Here is a 23,964-nt window from a genome sequence, read left to right on the forward strand (position 1 = left end):
ACAATATATAAGCCCCTTTCCTGGGCAATAAGGAAGATTTTACATTATAGGCATTTGTGGAAAGCTAGGGAGAGGGAGTATGTGTGCTCATAAAAATAGAAGCAGGTAGCAAGGGCTCAGTGTCAGCACCCGGACTGGAGCCAGGAGACTGGTACTCCTCGTCCTGGCTCTGGCTTGGTGACACATTCCTGGGAGTTGAGGATGGAGTCCCATGGTAGCCTGTCAGCTTCTTCAGCTCCTGCCCCTGCTTGGTCCTCTCCCTCTCTTTTCTAAGTGCTCTGCCTCCCCCAGCAACTGGGAGTCTTACAGGCAGGAATGGCGGTAATGTTCGCAAGCAGAGAGTTGGAAGAAACTGCTTGGTGAGAGTAGGGAACAGGGAGCTGATAATAACTCTGAGCAAAGGTCAGTCAGCCAGGGCAATGCCTGGGTATCTCCAAGTCTGTGACAGAATTCTGTTCTTGGCTGCTCTTCACCTTTTCCTAGTCGCAGTTTCCTGGGCTTACTGTATCCCTGGGGCAGGAGATAGTTCAAAATGGAAAAGTCTGAACCTAGCAGAATCCTCACACACACTCCAGATTGAGGGCTAACCTCATTTGTGGATTCAATCCTATCCGGCCTACCCATAGGTGAATTTTCTTATGCTCTTAAACTTCCTAATGAATAATTTAAGTGTCTAAGATGGTCAGTGAATTTGCCTTCACCCTTTTCTCCCAAAGCATTTGGCCCCCTCATCTAGGGAACCCTGTAGAACTTTTCTTATTTTTTATTTTTTTTATTTTTGAGACAGAGTCTCTCTCTATCCCCCAGGCTGGAGTGTGGTGGTGTACTCTTGGCTCACCGCAACCTCTACCTCCCAGGTTCAAGCGATTCTCATACCTCAGCCTCCTGAGTAGCTGGGATTACAGGCACCTGCCACCACACCTGGCTAATTTTTGTATTTTTAGTAGAGATGGGCTTTCACCATGTTGGCCAGGCTGGTCTTGAACTCCTGACCTCAGGTCATCTGCCTGCCTCAACCTCCCAAAGTGCTGGGATTACAGGCGTGAGCCACCATGCCCGGCCCCTGTAGTACATTTTTATGATGCCTTTTAAGTGTTTTAGTTTAGAAGAAACATCTTTCTCTCTAAAGATGTTTGATATTTTCTCAGGTGGTCCATATTTTCCCCATAGAGTGCTCATCTCTTTCTGTCAGAATTCCTGTTGTAGGGCGTAGTAAGGAATAGACTGTCTTCCCCCATCACTCCCTTTTGACACCTGAATGGCTCATCATGCTTGCTTTCCAATTTTCCATGATTCATTTGGGTGGTTTTTAAATATCACACTCTCTTCAGACATTTCATTGTAAGGGTTAGAATTCAGCCTCGTGGGCCAAAATGAACACAGTGCTCTGTGAACTTCTGCCCAACAAATTTTAAAGTTTAAGAATCCTTTTGAGGTCTAATGGCAATCTTTTACAAGTTGTATTTGTGTATTTGTTTGGTAAATTGGAACATTTAATCTATTAATCCCTTTACTAATAATTATAATGTATAATTATGATATTTTATAAACCATCCTATTCCAGCATATAAAATGTCCCCTGTTATAGTCTCTCCTTGCCTGTTTAAAATCTCTACCATCTTCAGTGTTAAATAAGAGGAGGCTTTTAAGAAGATAAGTGGTTCAGAAAGCATGGAAAATTTAACAGCACCCTACAAGGGGGAAATAGCAGTGATTTATAATGTCTTTCAAATTGGCATGCAATGTTGCAGCATTATTAGACTAGGATAAGCTCAGGTATCTCCTCTGAGTGTAAAAAGATTGTGGGAGAGGATGATAAATATATGGCTGTATGCATTTGATTTATTTTATTTGTTGGTTTAGTATTTGTGTAATGTCCACAAAGGCAAGACTTATACCTATTCCAATTCTTTATCCTTTTCTTGTGTCTCAAGGATTGCTTTGGGATTTTGATTTTCTTGGCTACACAGTTCCCTTTATTAGATTGCATTAGTAAAAAAAATGTTCTTTTGGTTATTCTGGGAAGTCATTTGGTAGATTCAAAATATGAATTTGACTGTTTTTCTTTTTTTGGATAGAATTCTTATTTGTCATATTATTTTATGCATTAGTAATACTGAAAAAAGTAGTTCTACTGGAGAAGAGTACAAAGAGTGATGATTCACCTTTTATTTAAGGCTTGCCACTGCTGACCCAGGGCAGCTAATTTAGAAGTGAATCATTTATAGAAAGTTCTACACAGTTCAGGAGAGGGCTTTATACAATATGCTCATGAAGGTCTAAATAGAGCATACAGTATCATGTTTCTAAATACCTGTCTTGACGCCAATTTTATATCTTTTCCAGCCTGTGAAACTTGTTTCTAGATGACTGTAGCTATTGACAAGATGAAGTCAAAGGCACTGTATATATAAAATGATGCATATTTTAAAACAAATCCTAGAAATTTAGTACAAGCATTATACTGGGAAAATAACAGGCTGAGATTTTAAATTACTGTGTTTATAATACAAAGAGACAAATGTAACTAGTCATTTTTAAAACTAGTGGGAATAAATTTTAAAATCATTTATAATAATTTAAATTAAATAATATGTTATTGCTATTTTTACTGTATAATATGTTTGGCTTTTAAAATCTAATTTTAAATAGTTATTTTATGCAAACTCTCTTGCTCCTTTTAGAAAGTGAGGGATTTATTAAATGAACACAATGTATTTGGCTCCACATAGAGTATAAAACTGTGCAGTCTCTTCTAGAAGGATTTTTTTTGCTCCTCCTCCTCTTCTTCCTTTTCCTCTCCTTTCTCCTCCTCCTCCTTCCTTCTCGTTCTTCTTTTTCTTTCTTCTTCTTCCTTTTTTTTTTTTTTTTAAGACAAGAAGAGGTCCCACTGAGTTGCCCAGGCTGTCTCGAACTCCTGAGCGCAAGTGATCCTCCCACCTTTGCCTCCCAAAAAGCTGGGACTACAGGTGTATGTTGTCATGCCTGTCTTCTAAAACTTTTAAATTCAAAGCTGAGTTTATATTTACATCACAGCTACAGTATCATGGGTTAGAAAAAGCCTGAATTCTAGTTCTGACTTTGTCGTTCACTAGCTATGTGACCCTACACAAATCACTTAACATGTCTGAGCTGGTTTTCTTCTTTGCACAGGGCATATTGATACTTGTCTTCATGACCTGACTCACAAGGATTTAGTTCAGCTAACGCATTAGGAAGTGACCAGTAACTTAGACGTCCCCACACAGATAATAGGTGTCAGAGAGGCATTGCTGGGAAAACACCTTGGAGTTGGACAACCAGGGTTGGAGTCTCAGTTGCATCAATTACTATATATATGTGACCCTACACAAGCCATTCTCCCCTCTAAATCTTTGTTTTCTAATCTATAAAAAAATGGTGTTATGATACATCTCACATAAAATTGTTGTTGATAATTAAATGAGGTAACATGAAAGTAGCTGGTATGTTAAGTAATCATTGTTTCTTGGACCTTAATGTTGATTTTGAAAAAAATCCTTGCTGACCTTCCTCTCCCTAGCTCATTTGCTTTCATGATACAGCGCTTCACTGGAAGTGGGAGCCAGTATCCAAACTGTACAGATAAGAGAGACAAGCAGTTGCCCAGTCTGTGCATACAATTGAAGACTAGCTTGAGTTCTAGAAGTTCCTTGATATGACACATTTACCAAATATTTTGGGGATGATTATATTGCATAAGACACTCAGAGCTTTTTGGAAGAGTTTTGAGTAATGTGATTCTGTTCCTGTGGCTTAGGCAGAGCTGATCCTTTCTTTTCAAGCACTTAGGGTACATGACTGTTTTTTTTCTCCCCCATAATTATTTTATTCTTAGTTTCAGATTGTTTTTAATTCCTATAACTTTAAGGACAGTAATTTAGATGGAGGTCAAATAATCATTTTTTTTTTTTTCTCTTTGAGGAAAAGTCTCTGAGACTTAGATAATAAGAACAACCCAGATAAAACCTTAGTCACTAACAAAGGAACCAGAATCCAGGTGGTTTTCTTATGTATAAATATGTGGTACTAACTCCTGAGGAAAGTATAGTTTCTTTTCTCTCTCTCTCTTTTTTTTTTTTTTTTTTGAGATGGAGTCTCGCTCTGTCACCCAGGCTGGAATGCAGTGATGCAATTTTGGCTCACTGCAAGCTCTGCCTCCCAGGTTCACACCATTCTCCTGCTTCAGCCTCCCAAGTAGCTGGGACTATAGGTGCCCACCACCACTACACCTGGCTAATTTTTTTTTTGTATTTTTAGTAGAGATGGGGTTTCACTGTGTTAGCCAGGATGGTTTTGATCTCCTGACCTCGTGATCCGCCCGCCTTGGCCTCCCAAAGAGTTAGGATTACAGGTGTGAGCCACTGTGCCCGTGCCTGGCCTTTTTTTTTTTTTTTTGAGACAGAGTATCACTCTGTTGCCCAGGCTGGAGTGCAGTGGCCCGATCTCATCTCACTACAACCTTCACCTCCTGGGTTCAGGCAGTTCTCCTGCTTCAGCCTCCTGTGTAGCTAGGACTACAGGTGCACGCCACCACACTTGGCTAATTTTTAAATTTTTAGTAGAGATGGGGTTTCACCATGTTGGCCAGGCTGTTCTCGAACTCCTGACCTCAAATGATCCACTCGTCTTGGCCTCCCAAAGTGCTGGGATTTCAGGTGTGAGCCATCACACCTGGACTTCCTCTTTATTTTCTATAATGACATTGGCTGATATTTCTATAATGTTTATTTGAGATATAGTATAAAAAAGTAAGCAAAATTTTGGGGGTAGATTGAGATGTAGGAGGGTAGTCATATAAAAATAATAATACTGCTTATGTTTAAAATCACATATACAAATAATGTAACTCTAGCTGCATAAGCCCGTAATTAGTTCAGAGATCTTTGGAATATGTAGAATCTTTGGCCAGCTCAGTTCCTGTTAAAGGAAGGCATTCAACAAAAGAAACTTGGAAGTGGACTTCCTGGAGTTTTAAACATGAATTTGATGTGTTTTGGGAGAGATTTGTTAACCTGTTTGTGGACCAGAATATCTTTTGAAACGCTAATGACAAATGATTTATTTAATGCTATTCACAAAGCACATTGTGGAGTATATAATAGTGCCACCAGAGAAAAAGCAATATTAATTGATATTAATGGCTCTGTGTGATAGTTCATACTTTTATCTTCCCAGCCATATTGAGTTTCAATGATGAATAATCATAACCATGCGGTAAGAATTTGAAAATACCGAAGAAAGTAGCAATTTAATATAAATACACAGCAAGAAAATTGTCTGCAAGTTATCCTTCAACAACAGCAAAAGTTGAAGGATAATTTTTTTATGAGGAGAAATGCAGTCTATCCTGGTTATGATATTAAAAAGGAGCAAAATCTGATACTTCAGGAAAGTTCATGCACTTTAAGAAGCTTTCAAGCATAAATATAATTATCATTGTTCAAGAAGCCCTGTATTCCAGGAATAATAATAAAAACCTTTAAATTGAGCCTTTTTATTGATTTACTTTTTTTTTACAGATAAGATCTTGCTTTGTCACCCAGGCTAGAGTGTAGTAGCACATAGCACATAGCTCACTGCACTCTTGAACTTTTGGGCTCAAGCAATATTCCTGCCTCAGTCCTAAGTAGTTGTGACTACAGGCATGTGTCAGATAATTTTTTATTTTATTTTATTTTAAGAGATGTAGTCTCGCTGAGGCGACCAGGCTGGTTTTGAACTCCTGACCTTAAACGATCCTTCCACTTCAGCCTCCTGAGAGCTTTTTAGTTTAAAAAGTATCCACTATACATTACAAAAAGGGTCATTTTTGTAATGACCATTTGATGTAGACCAAACTTTAATAATGCCACAATTTACATGAGGATCAAGGAGGTCAAATGACTCAACTAAACCCCCTGAGATAATTGGAATTAGATCCAGAACTCTTAACTCTTAATCCATTATTTTCATCTCTTAGGTTTCTTTTTCTCTTCTTTCTATTTAACACATTACAAGAATGAGACTGTTCTAGTCTATCAATTTATTTATTTTACTGATATTGGAAGTAAGGAGGAGGGATTGTCTGAAATTTTTGTTAGGGGTGATAGAATATGAAATTAGGATGCCATAATACCTCAGTGTATTAAAAGAAACACAATTCACCATGTACTTTAGATATTTTTTAAAGGATAAAATGAGATGGTAGGCAGAAAGAACTTTTAAATTATGAAGAATTATGAAGATACAAGGCATAATGATTCTATCAATTAGGAACCTTTTAGTTGAAAGTAACAGAAAATCCAACCCAGGATGACTTGGTAAAATTTATTGACTCATGTAACTAAACATTCTGGGATAGAACTGTGTATCAGACAGTGTGTTTTCAGCTGCAAGTAACAGAAAACTACTTACTCAAACTGGCTAAAACAAGATGACTTATTATTTTACATAAAAGAGAGCTGTGTATGGTGGCTTTTGCCTGTAATCCCAGCACTTTGGGAGGCCAAGCAGGAGGATCGCTTAGGCCCATGAGTTTGAGACCAGCCTGGGCAACATGGTGAGACCGTGTCTCTACGAAAAATAAAAAAATTAGCTGTGTGTGGTAGTGTGTGCCTGTGGTCCCAGCTACTAGGGAGGCTTAGGCAGAAGGATCACTTGAGCCTGGGGGGTTAAGGCTGCAGTAAGCCATGATCACGCCACTGTATTCCAGTCTTGGTGATAGAGTGAGACCCTGTCTCAAAATAAATAATACAGATAGAGTGGGCTCCAAATTGGTTAACTGAGCAACTCACTGATGTCACCAAGGACTTAGGTTTATTTCATTTTTTTGCTTTGCCATTCTTGGTATCTTTCTCAGCTGGCAAAGATGGTGGTAGAAATTCCTAGACCACACACAGATAAGGCAACATACAGAGGAAGAAAGGGACTGTCTCTTTCTGTGTTAGGCGTGAAAAAATCTTTTCCAGAGCTTCCTGGACATCTTCCTCCTATGTCTTATAGGCTGGCATTGGGCCACATGCTTACACCTAAACCACCACTTAGGCTAGTTCATTTTTATGCCTGAAACGGGATGTGAGTCATTTTCCTCCAGGGGGTGCTTGCAATCTGTACACATCTGGGAATTGTGTTAGGAGGGGCAAAGAGTGGACAATTTCCAGTGTCCACCCCTGACTGTCTTGAAGTAAGACTGAAGCCGGAGGCTCTGCTTTCCTCATGTCAGCGATGTTGCCAGGACCACTCTTCTAATGTTTGCAGTGATAACTGTAGTCATTTTAGACTTCACATAATTTAGAAAAAGTGAGGGAGAGAGAGCCATCGTTTGGTAGCTTCTGTGGAAAAGGGAAGAGGATTCTTTTCCCCAACCCCCAATAAGTTCATTCTTGGATTTTCTTGGCCTAAATTGGTAGTCATTAAGCAATTTAAACCTGAGCATGTGGTCACTCCCACTCAAGCTACCATATGGCTTAAAATGGGGAAGAGAAGTTTCCCAAGGAAAATTAGGGGAAAAGGGAATAGATACTGAAGATGTTGATATCTAGCACAATAATGACAATTCAAGGCCCTCCATCTTCTGGCCCTAAAGGGCAATAGTTTTCTCCTTCAATTAGTCTGTCTTCCATATAGATAAGGCAGAGTGATAAGCATGCAGTCCCCAACCTTTATGGCACCAGGGACTGGTTTTATGGAAGACAGTTTTTCCATGTATTGGGGCAAGTGGGATGGTCTCGGGATGAAACTGTTCCACCTCAGATCATCAGGCGTTAGATTATCATAAGGAGCAGGCAATCTAGATCCCTTGCATGTGCAGCTCACACTAGGGTTCATGCTCCTATGAGAGTCTAATGCCGCTGCTGATCTGACAGAAGGCTGAACTCAGTCAATAATGCTTGCCTGCCCACCACTCACCTCCTGCTGTGTAGCCTGGTTCCTAACAGGCCAAGGGCTGGTACCAGTCTGCAGCCTAAGTGTTGGGGACCCCTGCAATAAGACAAATAAGACTAATAAGACAAAATGCCTACCTTTTTTTTTTTTTTTTTAAGTAGAGTCTTGCTTGGTCACCCAGGCTGAGGTACAGTGGTGCAATCTCAGCTCACTGCAACCTCTGCCTCCTGGGTTCACGTGATTCTCCTGCTTCAGCCTCCTGAGTAGCTGGGTTTACAGGTGCCTGCCACCATGCCTGGCTGATTTATTATTTTTTTTATTTTTAGAGATGGTTTTTCACCATGTTGGGCAGGCTGGTCTCGAACTCCTGACCTCAGGTGATCTGCCTGCCTTAGTCTCCCAAAGTAATCCCAAAGCCTGGGATTACAGGCATGAGTCACTGTGTCCAGCCTAAAGGCATGACTTTCTAAAACTTAACTGCCCAATATTGTAACCACTAGCTGAATTTGGATACTGAGGACTTTAAATGTAGCTGGTTCTTCCAAATCGAGACAAGATGTAAGGGTAAATACATGCTGGATCTTAAAAACTTAACAAAATGTAAACCATCTTAATAATTTTTACATTGATTATATGTTGAAATGACAATATTTTGGATATACTGGGTTATATAATTGTAAATTAAATTAATTCAGCTACTTCTTACTTTTGTTGCTGTGACTATTAGAAAATTTAAAGTTATTTAGCTTACATTGTATTTCTATTGGGCAGTGATGCTCTAGAAAATGACATAGTCATGGATACTCCATCAGTTATGGAAATAGGCAATGATGGCAGTAAAGCAACAAATGCAGATTACCCCAGAAGGTGTTAAGGATTTCATTTTACAGTGAAAAACATTATTAAGATTATATCTACTGAATCAGTCATTTTCCTTATGTTGCATGATACCTTGTAATGAGTTTACTTTCCAAATCTTTTTTGATTTATTTTAGTTTGTCCATCAGAGAGTGTTATATATATATATAAAAAAGTTAAATGCTGCCTTTCACTGCCTGTTGTGTAGCGTACTTAGATTCTGGAAGCAAATATTTCTTAGAGGAGCATTGATAATATGGCCCCTTCACTGTTAATTTTATTGTTTTCTTCTCTATCAGATGAGTATGAGTGAGGGTATGAAAGCTCACAGTAGATTCTTGAGGTTCCTTTTGATTTATATGTTCATTGCCTTTTGATGAGTGAACAGGAACGTTGTGTTGTTTAGAAATTAGTGTATCACTTTCTTATTTTGCAGTTCAAAATATAAAATCTTTGAGGATGCTTGAATTTCTAGACCTTTATCACATACTTAGAGGTATATTTGCTGATAGTTGTGCATTGATACTGTGATAGCTTCTTATTCTCCTGTGAAGAACTGATCCGAAGTCGTGGAGCTTTAGTTACCTGCTGCTCTTATTCCACCTTGCAGTGGCTATCACATTCCTACAGGTTTTCAAAACAGCTTCCTGTGGAGCTCCATTCACTGAAAGATATAGCTGGCTCCATTCCTTCCAGAAAAAAGAAACTAATGCCCTGCTTGCCAACTTTTGGCTGTCCAGAATGGAATGTTATTCTGCACAGGAGGAAGCACGATGGAAAAGGGTTCTTCTACCTGCAGGAAATCTAATGTTTGCTCTGTAGTGAAGCATGTAAAAAGTTGAAAGAAAGGAAACAAAGGAAGAGGCTTGGTCATTAGAAGTTCAGTTTGTGTGATTTCCTTTTTTTCGTTTTTGTTTTTCTCTATCCTGTTATACCATCATTGTATTTTAATGTTTTTTTTTTTTTTTTTTCCTAGCTAATGGGTAAATTGCTTTTGTATTGGTGGTGTTTGGGACCCACTGTGAATACCATGGAGAGACTCACTGGAAAAAAAAAAAAAAAAACGGAGAAGGAGAAAAACGTTGTTTCTTCTACTTGCTTCCCATCATTTTGTGAAGGAGAGTCAGAAAAGCTGTTTTCTACACAGACTCCCTTTCCCCCTACCCATTCACAGTGATTTTTGTCAGAAAACTAATATGCCATTGATTTTATAGTCAGGATCAGAAATATGCACCATTCTTGACTTAACTGACTTTTTTCCCCCGAAAACAATATCATTTTTACACTAGAGAATATGTGCAAAAACTTATTATTCACAAAGCTGAATGTATTTTGCCCTTGCCGGGAACATAAAGGGTTAAATTGAAGGCTCAACAAAGACTGGGATGAAAAGAGGACAAGGTGGGGGCCATAGTTGTTCTCTGTAGGCATTCACTATTTTGTAGCCAGTGGCCCTTTTTTTTGTCCTCATCACTAGCTCCTTTAACACACCTCTGGGATTTGCTCTGAGCTTGGCTGAATACTCTTAACCTTTGATTGTATAGCAGGGAGAGCTTTATTTTATGAAGCTCTTCTGATTCAGACACATTTTGACATGGCCTAAAAAGCCATTCAGTAAGTAGTAAGTGCACCCTATTTCTGAGTGGGATGCAGATTATGGATGTGTTAAGGCTCAGTCAAGGTTCTAGTAGGAATTGGGACTGGTATGAAACTCCAGGATACTGGGAGAGGGTTGAGAGTGAGGCCTGAGGTCGGGACCCGGGATGGAGGAAGAGGCTTGCAATGTCTATGGTGGACATTACCTGATAAATTTCATTTAGTCATTTTGGCATGAAACAGCCATATTAAAATGCCCTTTTCTGGCTTGCTAAATAGAAGCTACTCAATCCATGTTTGTTGAACTTAGCTTCTTAACCGATAGTATCTTTTCAACCCTGCTTCTCTTCTATAATTTGGGCCCCACAAGTTACCCAGATTATGGCTGACAAACTTGAGTAGCACTGCACATTTTAGTCAAATGTGTCATATTTTTGAAGGAAAATGAGGTCAAAGAAAGACTTGCTGTACATAAAAAGCCCCTTTGAAATCCCCAGACAACTTTTTACCATTTGGTTTCTTTTTTGCTCTCTTTTTACCGTCACACGAATTGGTACAAGTTGTTTTAAAATCTCCAGACCTCAATTCCATGACCCCCATCCCCCTTTTTTTAAATTAAGGGTTTGGGTTAATAGTCTTTAAAGTCGATTTTAGTTCTGAAACATACTGATTTTAATACCTCATCACTAATGAAATTGCTTTTTTAAAGTCACTATAATGCAAGATAAATAAAATTATCTATATTTACCAACTTTCAAATATAGGCTTGCCTATATTTTCATTGTAGTGTATGCATGATGCAGACCTTTGGGACTATAACCTTTGATTTCAGCATTGTAAAATGTCAGGTCCCTTGGCATAAACCACTTTGAAATTGGTGAGACCTGAACTCACATCCTTGGCTCTGACAAATACTGGCTGTGTGACCTTAGACAAATTACTTATTTTTACCAGGCTTCAGTTTCCTCATTTGTAATATGGTGATACCAATGTACTTTATAAAATTAATGTAAAGATTAAGTGAGATAATGGGATATAAATTGTCTAGCGTGAAGCCTGGCCTACAGGAAACCCTCAGTGCATGTTACCTAATGCTACTGTCTGAAACTGTGTCCCAGAATCTCTCTAGCCAACATAAAAGCACATTTGATGATGTAACTCTTTACATTGTAAATTGAGGAGTATTCCAGTAAATAAATATTTATAAATAAATTAACAGTCAGATGTATTCCAAGTGGAAATGGACCTGACATTTTATTTTTCTTTGCAGATCTTATATTGCACTTTAAACACACCTAGAATTGACATGGGAAGACTCTTAGGAGGACAACTAGGACTAGAAGATTTCATATTTGCCCATGTGAAAGGAATCAAAAAAGAAGTGAATGTGTATAAATCTGAGGATTCACTTGGTGTCACCATTACAGATAATGGTGTTGGCTATGCTTTTATAAAGGTAAGTTTTTAAAAAATCACAGTGTAACCTAATTGAGGATAAAATTTAAGAAAGTCTACCAGGCCAAAGAAAGTTAGAAATGATCTTCAGAGTGAGAGCCGGCTCAGCAAGGATGCATGAATTAGTACTATGTTTCACTTTCATTTGAAAAATGTTCAGACATCAGTTTGTGTTTACTATTTTCTTAATTTCTTCCCTTTAGTTTAAACTTCCCCTAGAATTTGGAACTAACTGAAAGGAAAGTCTAACCCTGGTGCCTACTTATTATCCATGTAAGCTTTTCCATGTCTGTAGGTTTTAACATCTGATGAATTTCAGGCTTATTTCCATTGAATTAGGGTTATTTCCAGCTGTTCATACTTTTGAGTGCCTTATTTACTTCCTTAAAAGTGCTGTTCAAAATTTTAGGAAGTATGTAAAGTTGGATCTCTGTATCTGTAGATTCTGTATTAGTGGATTCAACCAACCACAGATTGAAGATAGTTGGAAAACATGGCATCTGTACCGAACATGTACGGCCTTTTTTCTTGTCATTATTTCCTAAACAATACGGTACAACTGTTTACATAGCATTGCCATCGTGTTAGGTATTATAATCTAGAGATGATTTAAAGTATATAGAAGGATGTGGATAGGCTATATGCAAATACTACATTTTATACCAGGGACTTGAACATCAGTGGAATTTTGGTATTGATGATGGGTCCTGGAATCAATCCCCCATGGATACCGAGGGCCAACTGTAATTTCTTTATTCAGATACAAAGAGATCAACATAGAGCTTCAAAGGCAAGAGAAAAGTTTGAAATGGTGTGAAAATAAGAGCTGAGGAGAAAAGTAGACTCATCTCTTAAAAATAACAATTCTATTATTGTAATAGTTATAATAATAACGGACTTATATTGAATGCATGTACTAGGCACTTTGCATACAATTTCTCACTTAATTCTCACAATTCTATTTGGTTGATGTTATGTTTTTGTATTTTTTTTTGTTGCAATATAAGACATTTTTAATGTACGGCTTAATGAATGTTTACATACTCACCCCTGTTTAACCATCACCCAAATCAGGAAAAATTGCATTTCTGCCACCCAGAAGGCTCATTTGTGCCCCTTCCCAGTCAATAATCTTTCTCTGCAAAGTAGCCATTATTCTGGCATCTATTGCCATGAACTTCATATAATCACATATACTCCACTATTTTTGGCTTCTTTTGCTCAAAAAGATGCCTATGAGATCCATGGATAGGTACTATTTCCAACCCTATTTTATAGATGTGGAAACAGGATCAGGAAGGTTAAGTAGCTTGCCCAAAGTTAAACAACTGGACAAATTCAGGATTTGGATCTATGAGGTCTGACTTCAGAGCTGGCACTTCTACTCACTCAACTAATAATTCATGACAGACTTCATGCAACAGGGAATATTTTATGCCTTTATTTTGTCCAAATCTTGATTTGCTGATGCATTATCACCATTAAATAGTCTTAGGGAAGTTATCTTCTTAACTGACTGTAAATGGGACTTTCGCTTCCCACTTGATAGAATGGCTATTTTTAGCTCTGCAAAAGATATGACTGTGCTGAAGGTTGTGTGAGTGACCAAATGGAAAATCTGTGACTGGGAAAGTCATATGGGATTATCCAAGGGAAGCTCAGGACATGAGGCACAGGCAGCAGAGAAGGGCTTGGAAGTTTCACAAACATGTGTGGATTTTTAAAATCTTAGCCTCTGACATTCAGAGCTTGTCTTTCTATTTTTTTTTAAATGCTTTGTCAAACATGTGCTCGCCTCAGAGTACTAGTCACTAACCCTGTGGAGACATAGGACATGTTAGCAAAGGAGAAAGCAAGGCATAATCTAAACTGCCAACATATTGTTCAACTTAGAAGAGAGATGCATATTACACTGTACACATGGTTGATGAATTTTTTAAAAATTGGGAGAGGATAATTTCAAACTTATATAAAGATTGCAATAATAATACAAAGAACTCCCATACATCATTTATCCAAATCTCCAATTTTTACCACTTGCCATGTTTGAGTTTTTTGTTCTGTCTTATACACACACACATATGTACTCTTTACCCCTTAGTACTTCAGGGTGTAATTACTAAGAACAAGGATATTCTCTTATATATAACTACAGTACAATTATGAAATTCATACAGTCTGATATTGATATAATACCTTTAAACTAATCTATAGTTCACATTGTAGGCTTATCAGTTGTCCTAATTGTGTTCATTATTTTCCCCTCATACAGGTCCAATTTAGGATCATGTATTTCATTTATGTCTTTTTAGTCTTCCTTAATCTAGGATAGTTCCTCAGCCTTTTATAGGATGTCCTTGAATTTGGGTTTTTCTGATGTTTCCTCATGTTGATAAATAGATTGTGCATTTTTGGCAGGAAAATTACATAAGTGATGCTGTGTCCTTCTCAGTGCAGCACATCAGAAGGTACGTGATACTGGTTTGTCTCATTGTGACGTTAATTTTTGTCACTTGTCTGAAGTAGTGTCCACCAGTCTTTTTCACTACAAAATTATTTTCCTTTATGATAAGTAATTGTGGAGAGATGCTTTGATATCATGAAAATATCCTGTTTCCTTACTTGCATGGCACAAATTTAGTATCTGTTGATGAGTCTTGCCTAAATTAATTTTTCCTATAATGGTGGAAAAAATGATGATTTTTATAATTCTATCACTCCTTATATGTTTCTCTGAAAGCATTTTTGATAGGGAAAAAGCTGCCCTTATTTATTGTCAACATGGGTACATGACTTTATATTTTACTCAATGGGTTATAGTCTATTACGATCCATTATATTGATGCTCAAATTTCTTGAGACTTGGCCTGCATGAACCCCTGTAAGTGGGCCCCCATGTCCTTTTGACATGGCTCCTGTCATTTTATTGAGTAGGTTCTTACTTTCTAGAACACAACAAGATGTTCTTGTATCTCCTTTTCCCCAGGCCTAGAATCAACTATTTCTCTTAGAAGCTCTGATTTTTACTAGAGATTGATAGTCAAGTTCTGGTGTTAGCTGTGCTCATACGTTGAAGTCAAGTTCTAGTGTTAGCCGTGCTCATACATTGCTACTGGAGTGCATTATTTCTAGATCCTTTCAGTGGTAGAATTAGAGAACGTGTTTATTAGAAGTTATGAATTGGGCCAGGCATGGTGGCTCACACCTGTAATCCCACCACTTTGGGAGGCTGAGGTAGGTAGATAACTTGAGGCCAGGAGTTCAAGACCAACCTGGCCATCATGGTGAAACTCCATCTCTACTAAAAATGCAAAAATTAGCTGGATGTGGTGCACACCTGTAATTCCAGCTACTTGGGAGGCCAAGACAGGAGAGTCATTGGAGCCTGGGAGGTGGTGGTTGCAGTGAGCCGAGATCGTGTCACTGTACTTCAGCCTGGGCAACAGAGGGAGACTCTGTCTGAAAAAAAAAAAAATGAACTTGTAATGATGCCTCTAATTGTCATCCTGCCCCACAGGGTTATTTCTTAGCTTCTCCATCAAAATTTTTATTTTCAAAATTATTTTATTTTATTTTAAAAAATTAAAATATTTACTCATTGTAGAGATCTTTCACCTTCCTGGTTAGCTGTATTCCTAGGTATTGTTTTTTTTTTTTTGTGACAATTGTGAATGAGATTGTCTTTCTGATTTGGTGCTTGGCTTGGCTGTTGGTGTATAGGAATGCTAGTAGGGATTTTTGTATCTTGATTTTGTATCTTGAAACTTTGCTGAAGTTGTTTATCAGCTGAAGGAGCTTTTGGGTCAAGACTATTGGGTTTTCCAGATATAGAATCATGTCATCTGCAAACAGAGATAGTTTGACTTCCTCTTTCCCTATTTGGATGGCCTTTATTGCTTTCTTCTGCCTGATTGCTCTGGTTAGGACTTCCAATACTATGTTAGGTAGGAGTGGTGAGACAGAACATCCTTGTCTTATGCTGGTTTTCAAGAGGAATGCTTCTGGCTTTTTTCCATTCAGTATAATGTTGGCTGTGGGTTTGTCATAGATTGGTCTTATTATTTTGATGTATGTTACTTCGATACCTCGTTTGATGAGAGTTTTTAACATGAAAGGGTGTTGAATTTTATCAAAAGCCATTTCTGCATCTATTGAGATAATCATATTGTTTTTGTATTTAGTTCTGTTTATGTGATGAAGCATATTTATTGATATGATTACGCTGAACCAATCTTGCATCCTGGGCTTGAAGCCTACTTGATCGTGCTGGATTAGCTTTTTGATGTGCTGCTGGATTTGATTTGCAAATATTTTGTTGAGAATGTTTGCATCAATGTTCAGCAAGGATATTGGCCTGAAGTTTTCTTTTTTTGTTGTGTCTCTGCCAGGTTTTCATATCAGGATGATGGTGGCTTCATAGAATGAGTTGGGCCGGAGTCCCTCTTCCTCAATAGTTTCTGTAGGAAGGGCACCAGGTTTTCTTTGTATATTTGGTAGAATTCAGTTGTGAATCCATCAGGTTCTAGGCTTTTTTTTGGTTGGTAGGTTATTTATTACTGATTCAATTTCATTATTGGTCTGTTCAGGAAATCAGTTTCTTCCTGGTCCAGTCTTGGGAGAGTGTATGTGTCCAGGAATTTATTCATCTCTTCTAGTTTTCTAGTTTGTGTGCATAGAGGTGTTTATAGTAGTTTCTGATGGTTATTTTTATTTCTGTGGGGTCAGTGGTTATGTTTTCTTCATCATTTCTAATTGTGTTTATTTAGATCTTCTCTCTTTTCTTCTTTCTTAGTCTAGCTAGTGGCCTATCTTTTTTTTTCATAAAACCAACTCCTGGATGCATTGACCTTTTGAATGGGTTTTTTTTTGTCTTGTTCAGTTCAGCTTTGGTTTTTGTTATTTCTTGTCTTCTGCTAACTTTGGAGTTGATTTGTTTTTGGTTCTCTAGGTCTCTTAGTTGTGATGTTAGGTAGTTAATTTGAGATCTTTCTAACTTTTTTAATGTGGGTATTATAGTGCTATAAATTTCCCTCTTAAAACCACCTTATCAGTGTCCCAGAGATTCTGGTATGTTGTATCTTTGTTCTCATTAGTTTCAAATAACTTCTTGATTTCTGACTTAATTTCACTATTTACCCAAAAGTCATTCAGGAGCATGTTGTTTAATTTCCATGTAATTGCATGGGTTTTAGCAATTTTCTTGACTTGTATTTTTATTGCACCGTGGTCCAAGAGTATGTTTGGTATGATTTCAGTTCTTTTGCATTTGCTGAGGAGTGTTTTATGTCCAGTTATAATATGTGGTCAATTTTAGAGTATATGGCATGTGGTAATGACAAGAATGTATAGTCTGTTGTTTTTGGATGGAGAGTTCTGTAGAGGTCCTTCGGATCCATTTGGTCCAATGTTGAGTTCAGGTCCTGAATATCTTTCTTAATTTTCTACCTCAATGATCTGTCTACTACTGTCAGTAGAGTGTTGAAGTCTCCCACTATTGTTCTGTGGGAGTCTATGTCTCTTTGTAGGTCTTTAAGAACTTGCTTTATGAATCTGGGTGCTCCTGTGTTGGGTGCATATATATTTAGGATAGTTAGGTTGTCTTGTCAAATTGAACCCTTTTACCATTATATAATGCCCTTCTCTGTCTCTTTTGATTTTTGTTGTTTTGAAGTCTGTTTTTGTCTGAAACAAAACAGGGTTAGGATTGCAACCCCTACTTTTTTCTGTTTTCCATTTGCTTGGTACGTTTTTTTCTCCATCCCTTTATTTTGAATCTTGGATGTTATTTTGTGTGAGATGGATCTCTTGAAGACCGCATACAATTAGGTCTTGGTTCTTTATCCAGCTTGCCACTCTGTGCCTTTTAAGTGTGACATTTAGCCTGTTTACATTCAAAGTTAGTATTGATATGTGTGGATTTGATCGTATCTGTGTTTTATTCGCTGGTTATTATGTTGGCTTCTTTGTGTGATTGCTTTATATTAACACTGGTCTGTGTGTAAGTATGTTTTGTATTAGCTGGTACAGTGTTCAGAGAAATCAGAGAAGAGACAAGCACATGGAAAAATATCTCATGCTTGTGGATGGGAAGAGTCAATGTCATTAAAATGGCCGTACTACCTAAATCAATTTACAGATTCAATGCTATTCCTATCAAATTACTGATGACATTCTTCATAGAACTATAAAAATTTATTTAAAAATTCATATGGAATAATGACAACAAAAAAGCCTGAATAGCCAAGATAATCCTAAGTGAAAAGAACAAAGCTGGAGGCATCATATTACCTGACTTCAAACTGTACTACAGGGCTACAGTAACTAAACAGCATGGTATTGGTACAAAAACAGGCACATAGACCAATGGAACAGCGTGGAGAGGACAGAAATAAGGCTGCACAGCTACAACCACCTGATCTTTAACAAAGCTGACAAAAACAAGCAATGGGGAAGACTCCCTATTTAATAAATGATGCTGGGATAGCCATATGCAGCCAATAAATGATGCTGGCTAGCCATATGCAGAAGACTGAAGCTGGACCCCTCCTTACACCATATATAATAATTAAGAAGAATTAAAGACTTAAATGTAAAATTCAAAACTATAAAAACTCTGGAAGACAACACAGGCAATATCATTCTGAACATCGGAATGGGCAAAGATTTCATGACAAAGACACCAAAGCAATCCGAATAGAAGCAAATATTGACAAATGGGATCTAATTAAACTTAGGAGCTTCTGCACAGCAAGAGAAACTATCAACAGAGTAAACAGACAACCTACAGAATAGGAGAAAATATTTGCAAACTGGGTATCTGATAAAGGTCTAATATCCAGCATCTATAAGCAAAGTTACCAGAAAAAAAAGACAACTCCATTAAAAAGTGGACAAAGGACATGAACAGACACTTTCAAAAGCAGACACACATGTGGCCAACAATCATATTAAAAAAAAAGAAGCTTAACCTCACTGATCATTAGAGAAATGCAAATCAAAACCACAAGGAGATACCATCTCACACCAGTCAGAATGGCTGTTATTAAAAAGTAAAAAAATAAGATGTTGGTGAGGTTGCGGAGAAAAGGGAACCACCATACACTGTTGGTGTGAGTGTAAATTAGTTCAGCCATTGTGGAAAACAGTATGGCAATTCCTCAGAGAGTTAAAAGCAGAACTACTGTTTGACTCAGCAATCTCATTACTGGGTGTATACCCAGAGGATTAGAAAGCATTCTGCCATAAAGACACATACATGTGTATGTTTATTGCAGCACTGTTCACAATAGCAATGACATGAAATCAACCTAAATGCCAATCAACAGCAGATTGGATAAAGAAAACATGCTACATATACACCATGGAATACTATGCAGCATAAAAAAGAATGAGATCATGTCTTTTGTGGGAGCGTGAATGGAGCTGGAGACTATTATCTTCAGCAAACTAATGCAGGAAGGAAGAGAAAACCAAATACTGCATGTTCTCACTTATAAGTGGGAGCTAAATGATGAGAACTTATGAACACAAAGGAGGAAACAACAGACACTGGGGTCTACTTGACCCCAGTCATAGTGAGAACCTGTGTCTACAACAAATAGAAAGTCCCTTGACCCCAACATAGTGAGACGCTGTCTCTACAGCAAATGGAAAAAATTAGCTGGGTATAGTGGCATGCACCTATAGTCCCAGCTACTCATGAGGCTGAGGTGGGAGAATTGCTTGAGCCTGGTGAAATCAAGGTTGCAGTGAGCAATGATCGTGCCACCACTCTCCAGCGTGGGTAAAACAGAGCAAGACACTGTCTCTTAAAAAAAAAAGTCAAACTGTATTTAAAAATTCATTCGGAGATGTGTCACTCCTTCTCCTAACTCTTCTATCCCATTACTTTTCCACACTCCTTAGAGATAACCCATTTTATTAATTTCTGTTTTATCCTTCCTGTGTTTCTTTTTGCCAAGATAAGCAAAATGGAATGTTTCATGAGTTTGCATATCACCATGTGCAGAGACCATGCTGTGTGATTATAATTTTAATGTATGTGCTGCTGAAGCGAGCACTTGATATGTTTTTTAACTTGGCTGGAAATAGGAGTAGGTTAAAGTCAGAGTAGGACAGTGTGGTAGGTATTCAAATGAGGGTGGGCATTCCATGGTGAGAGAGGCGTTGCAGTGTGGTACATAGGGGCATGGACTTTAGAATCAGATAGGCCTGCTTTCAGTCTTAGCCAGATCACTTATTTACCAGGTGTGTAACATTGGCCAAGGCATAAAACTTTCCTGAGCCTTCTCTCAAGTGGGAACATTAGCACCTACGTTATAGTATTATTTGGGTTATAAATATAATTACATGCTTAAAATGTCTGCAGTATTCACAGTTAATAGCTAATATTTTAATAATTGTTCTAACAATAAACCATTACATAATTAGGAAAGATCAATGGCAGAGAAATGCATTTTATAGTTTTGTATAGTTCACACAGATGAAACTGGTTTTTTTTTTTTGTTTGTTTTTTGTAGAGACAAGGTTTTGCCATGTTGCTCAGTTGAGCAGGGTTCAAGTAATCCCTTTCTCTAGGCTTTCCAAAATGCTGGGATTACAGGGATGAGCCACCATACATGGCCCAGATGAAATTTTTTAGGTGAAAAAACAACATACTTAAATGTTCATGATTTTAGTATCTAAGTCTCAACATTTCCAAGAAGAAAAAGTATATAAATAACTTAATCAGAAAATTAAGAGCATACATTTAACAAAACCTGTGTATAGTTAAGATAGTAGCTGGAAAATGTTTTCTGTAAAGTGCAGATGGTAAATATTTTGTGCTTTGTGGGTCATATGGTCTTTGCTGCAACTACTCAACTAAGCCCGTGTAGCACACAAACAGTTACAGATAATACTTAGATGAATGAGCATGCATGTTTCCCACTGAGACTTTACTCATAGACACTGTAATTTAAATTTCTTATAATTTTCACATCACAAATCTTCTTTTGATTTTTTTCTGAACCATTCAAAAAGGTAAAAACCATTCATAAATCATGGGCCATATAAAAACAGGTGGTGGCCCATGGTGGAGGGTACACACCACCCTGGAGTTCTGCTGTGAGCCATAGTTTGATGACACCTGGTTTAAGAGAAGAGATTTGTACTTTAATTAATTAATTAACTTACTTATTTATTGAGACGGAGTCTCGCTCTGTCGCCCAGGCTGGAGTGCGGTGGTGTGATCTTGGCTCACTGCAACCTCTGCCTCCTTGGTTCAAGCGATTCTCCTGCCTCAGCCTCCCGAGTAGCTGGGATTATAGGAATGTGCCACCACGCCTGGGTAATTTTTGCATTTTTAGTAGAGACAGGGTTTCACCATGTTGGGCAGGCTGGTCTTGAACTCCTGACTTCAGGTGATCTGCCTGCCACGGCCTCCCGAAGTGCTGGGATTACAAGCATGAGCCACTGCGCCCGGCTGAGACTTGTATTTTCAAATTTAAAATAAAAATAAGGATTTATAACATGCAATTAAGAAATGAGCTAAATTGATTTTTAAAAACCCACCTGACTTTGTTTTAAATTGAAATAGTTTGACTAACCACAAAACCGTCATTCTCAGAATATCTCTTACAGACCTTTATGATTTGCCATACTTTTGCTTTAGTACACCACATTTTAGAGTGATCATTTCGAGAAATATGATACATCTTTCTAACATTTTACTTTTTCATTTGCCCAAACTAAGAATCAGCAAGACTGGAAATGTAGGAAGTCAAGGGGGCAAAGGATTATAGGATGGAAGCTAGGATCCGAGCAGAGATCTGTAAAGCCAGAATAGACATGATGATTTGTGAAAACAGATGTTTGAGATCTGGAGACCATGATGAGGTGTTGAAGAAAAACAGCTTTAGTAGAAATAAGGAAATGGAAAATGGAAAAATAAGGCTGTCAAAAAAAAAATTCAGAGTTCAAAGGTGATAGATCATTTTGTACATTTGTAACCCAAAACTTTGTACTTTAGGTCAGAAGAACTTGGGTTCTATACCTTTTTTAAAGACATTTTTAATTTTAAAAATTATGTCATCTCTGTTTGAGACCTAATTCTGTTGTTTATTATGTGTTATCTTGGGCAAGCCATGTAATTATTGTGGCTTAAATTCCTCATTCCTTAAATGGAATGATAAATATCCTTTTCCTAGGCTTATTGTGAGGACTGAATGAGATAACTATTTACAACTGTATGACTGTTAGCTTATTATTATGAGCGAGGTTTGAGGACAGTGTTGGAAGGATCAGCAACACAAATCTCAAAGTTGCTGATCATAGCGACTGGACATGCAGCTCAGAGTCTGGTGCTTAAGATTTTAGGGAGAGTGGATCAGATAAGGCGGCCACAGGGGTGGAGCCAGGGGCCTTTGCCTGGCTTGGCGGCTGGCTCTACCTTCCCTGTTCTCACCTCCCTTTCCGCTGTAGCTCCCAAAGGCAGCTCCAAACAGCCGTCCAAGGAGGACCTGCTCCTGCAGGATTTCAGCGGCAACCTCTCGGCCCAGTCCTTCGCGATCTTTTTCAGGAATGCTTTTGTCGTGTCTGCCATCCCCATCCAGTTATACTGGAGAATATGGCATATGGATCTTATTCAGTCTGCTGTTTTCTATAGTGTGATGATCCTAGAAAGTACATATTTGGTAGCCTTTGCATACAAGAATGTGAAATTTGTTCTCAAGCACAAAGTAGCACAGAAGAGGGAGGATGCAGTGATTCGAAAACTTTCTGAAGCTGATAATAGAAAGATGTCTCAGAAAGAGAAAAATGTAAGAATCTTGTGGAAGAAGAATGAAGTTGCTGATTCTGAAGCTACAACATTTTCCATCTTCTGTAACAACACTCTGTTCCTGGTCTTGGTCATTGTTGCTTCTTCTTCATATTGAAGAACTTCAACCCCACAATGAACTACATTTTGTCCATAAGTGCTTCATCAGGACTCAACGCCCTCCTGTCTACTGGCTCCAAGTAGACTATGTCAGCTTCACCCCCTGGCTTTGTGTCTGTGGGTGGCATGTGGTATATGGAAAAGTAACAGGGTGCTCAGGGTGGGAGACACACAAGATGTTTTTGTAGTCTAGAGCCTTTAAAAAACCCAACAGAATATAATTCAGTATTTATTTATTGGCTGTTTTTGACAGATTGTTGAAATTAAATGAATTGAAAAGGGAAAAAAAGATTTTAGGGAGAATGTATGCTGTCCTAGACTTCTGCTGACATCTGTGATGAGAAGGCAGAATTCTCTAAATATATGGGATGAACATAATGGGAGATACTATAATAATGATCTGAAATGGTTGGAAACCTCTATGTTTAATAACGTAAATCCTATCTTCCAATAAGTAAATAAATCTTCTCTACCTTTGAAGCATCACGCTCCAAAGACAGGTGAAAGTTCCTAAGTGTTATAGAGAATAGTATAAATAACTCAGTAAATAAAGTATAGCATTAATGCCTCTTTTTTCCCCTCTTATTCCTTTGCATCTGATTAGTACCTTTGGCAATATTATTAATCTCTGTCAAGTTATTGTATGACTATCAAAGCACATTAGGTTTCAGAAACTTGTCTCCATTGCTCCCGTATTGTTTATTCTACCCACTTTGGAGGCTAAGGCTCAGGTAACCCATAAAATATATAATCCATGTCTTCAACTTTACTTCTATATCTGGTTCATCTTCTCCAAGTTCCCTATATTGATTTTCCTGTGTCTTCATTCCAGATTCTTATCTGCTGCCTCTGATAGTGATATGTGCTGTGACTTTTCTCTTGCTACCTGGACTCTCACCCTGCTACCTGCTCTGACTTCTGGTAACTGCCTTTCTCTCCCTCTATCTGGGCACTATTCTGGTTGCTGAGGCATCTCTAGGATTGATGAGGCGACTCATGGGCCTCTGCAACCCTACATTTCTGTTACTCTGACCTTTAATTTGCTGGTGAGATTCAGATGTGTCTTCAAAGTCTGTAACTTTTATATAATGTTTATTTAAAATAAAATTGTAACTCTAAATCTTAAGCTAAAAATGCTGTGTGGTGAGACTCTGATATTTGTATGGTGTAGTTGACCAAAGAAAAAAATAAATTCAAGATATGTCGAGATAAATTAGAATAAAAGCTAAGAAGAAAAATCAAAGTTAAATATT

General features: G+C 37.9%; 1 protein-coding gene and 1 pseudogene across 1 annotated transcript in view; both read left to right on the forward strand.

The window, feature by feature from the left end:
* Positions 1-23,964, forward strand: part of GIPC2 (GIPC PDZ domain containing family member 2) — a 99,546-nt gene that overhangs the window by 21,669 nt on the left and 53,913 nt on the right. Inside the window, exon 2 of the mRNA XM_010380657.2 lies at positions 11,609-11,794. Within this exon, the coding sequence (XP_010378959.2) occupies positions 11,609-11,794 (186 nt within the window). The remainder of the gene's footprint in view (positions 1-11,608; positions 11,795-23,964) is intronic.
* Positions 21,577-22,795, forward strand: LOC115892368 (annotated as a pseudogene).

Source organism: Rhinopithecus roxellana, chromosome 12, assembly GCF_007565055.1.
Source record: "Rhinopithecus roxellana isolate Shanxi Qingling chromosome 12, ASM756505v1, whole genome shotgun sequence".
NCBI lineage: Eukaryota > Metazoa > Chordata > Mammalia > Primates > Cercopithecidae > Rhinopithecus > Rhinopithecus roxellana.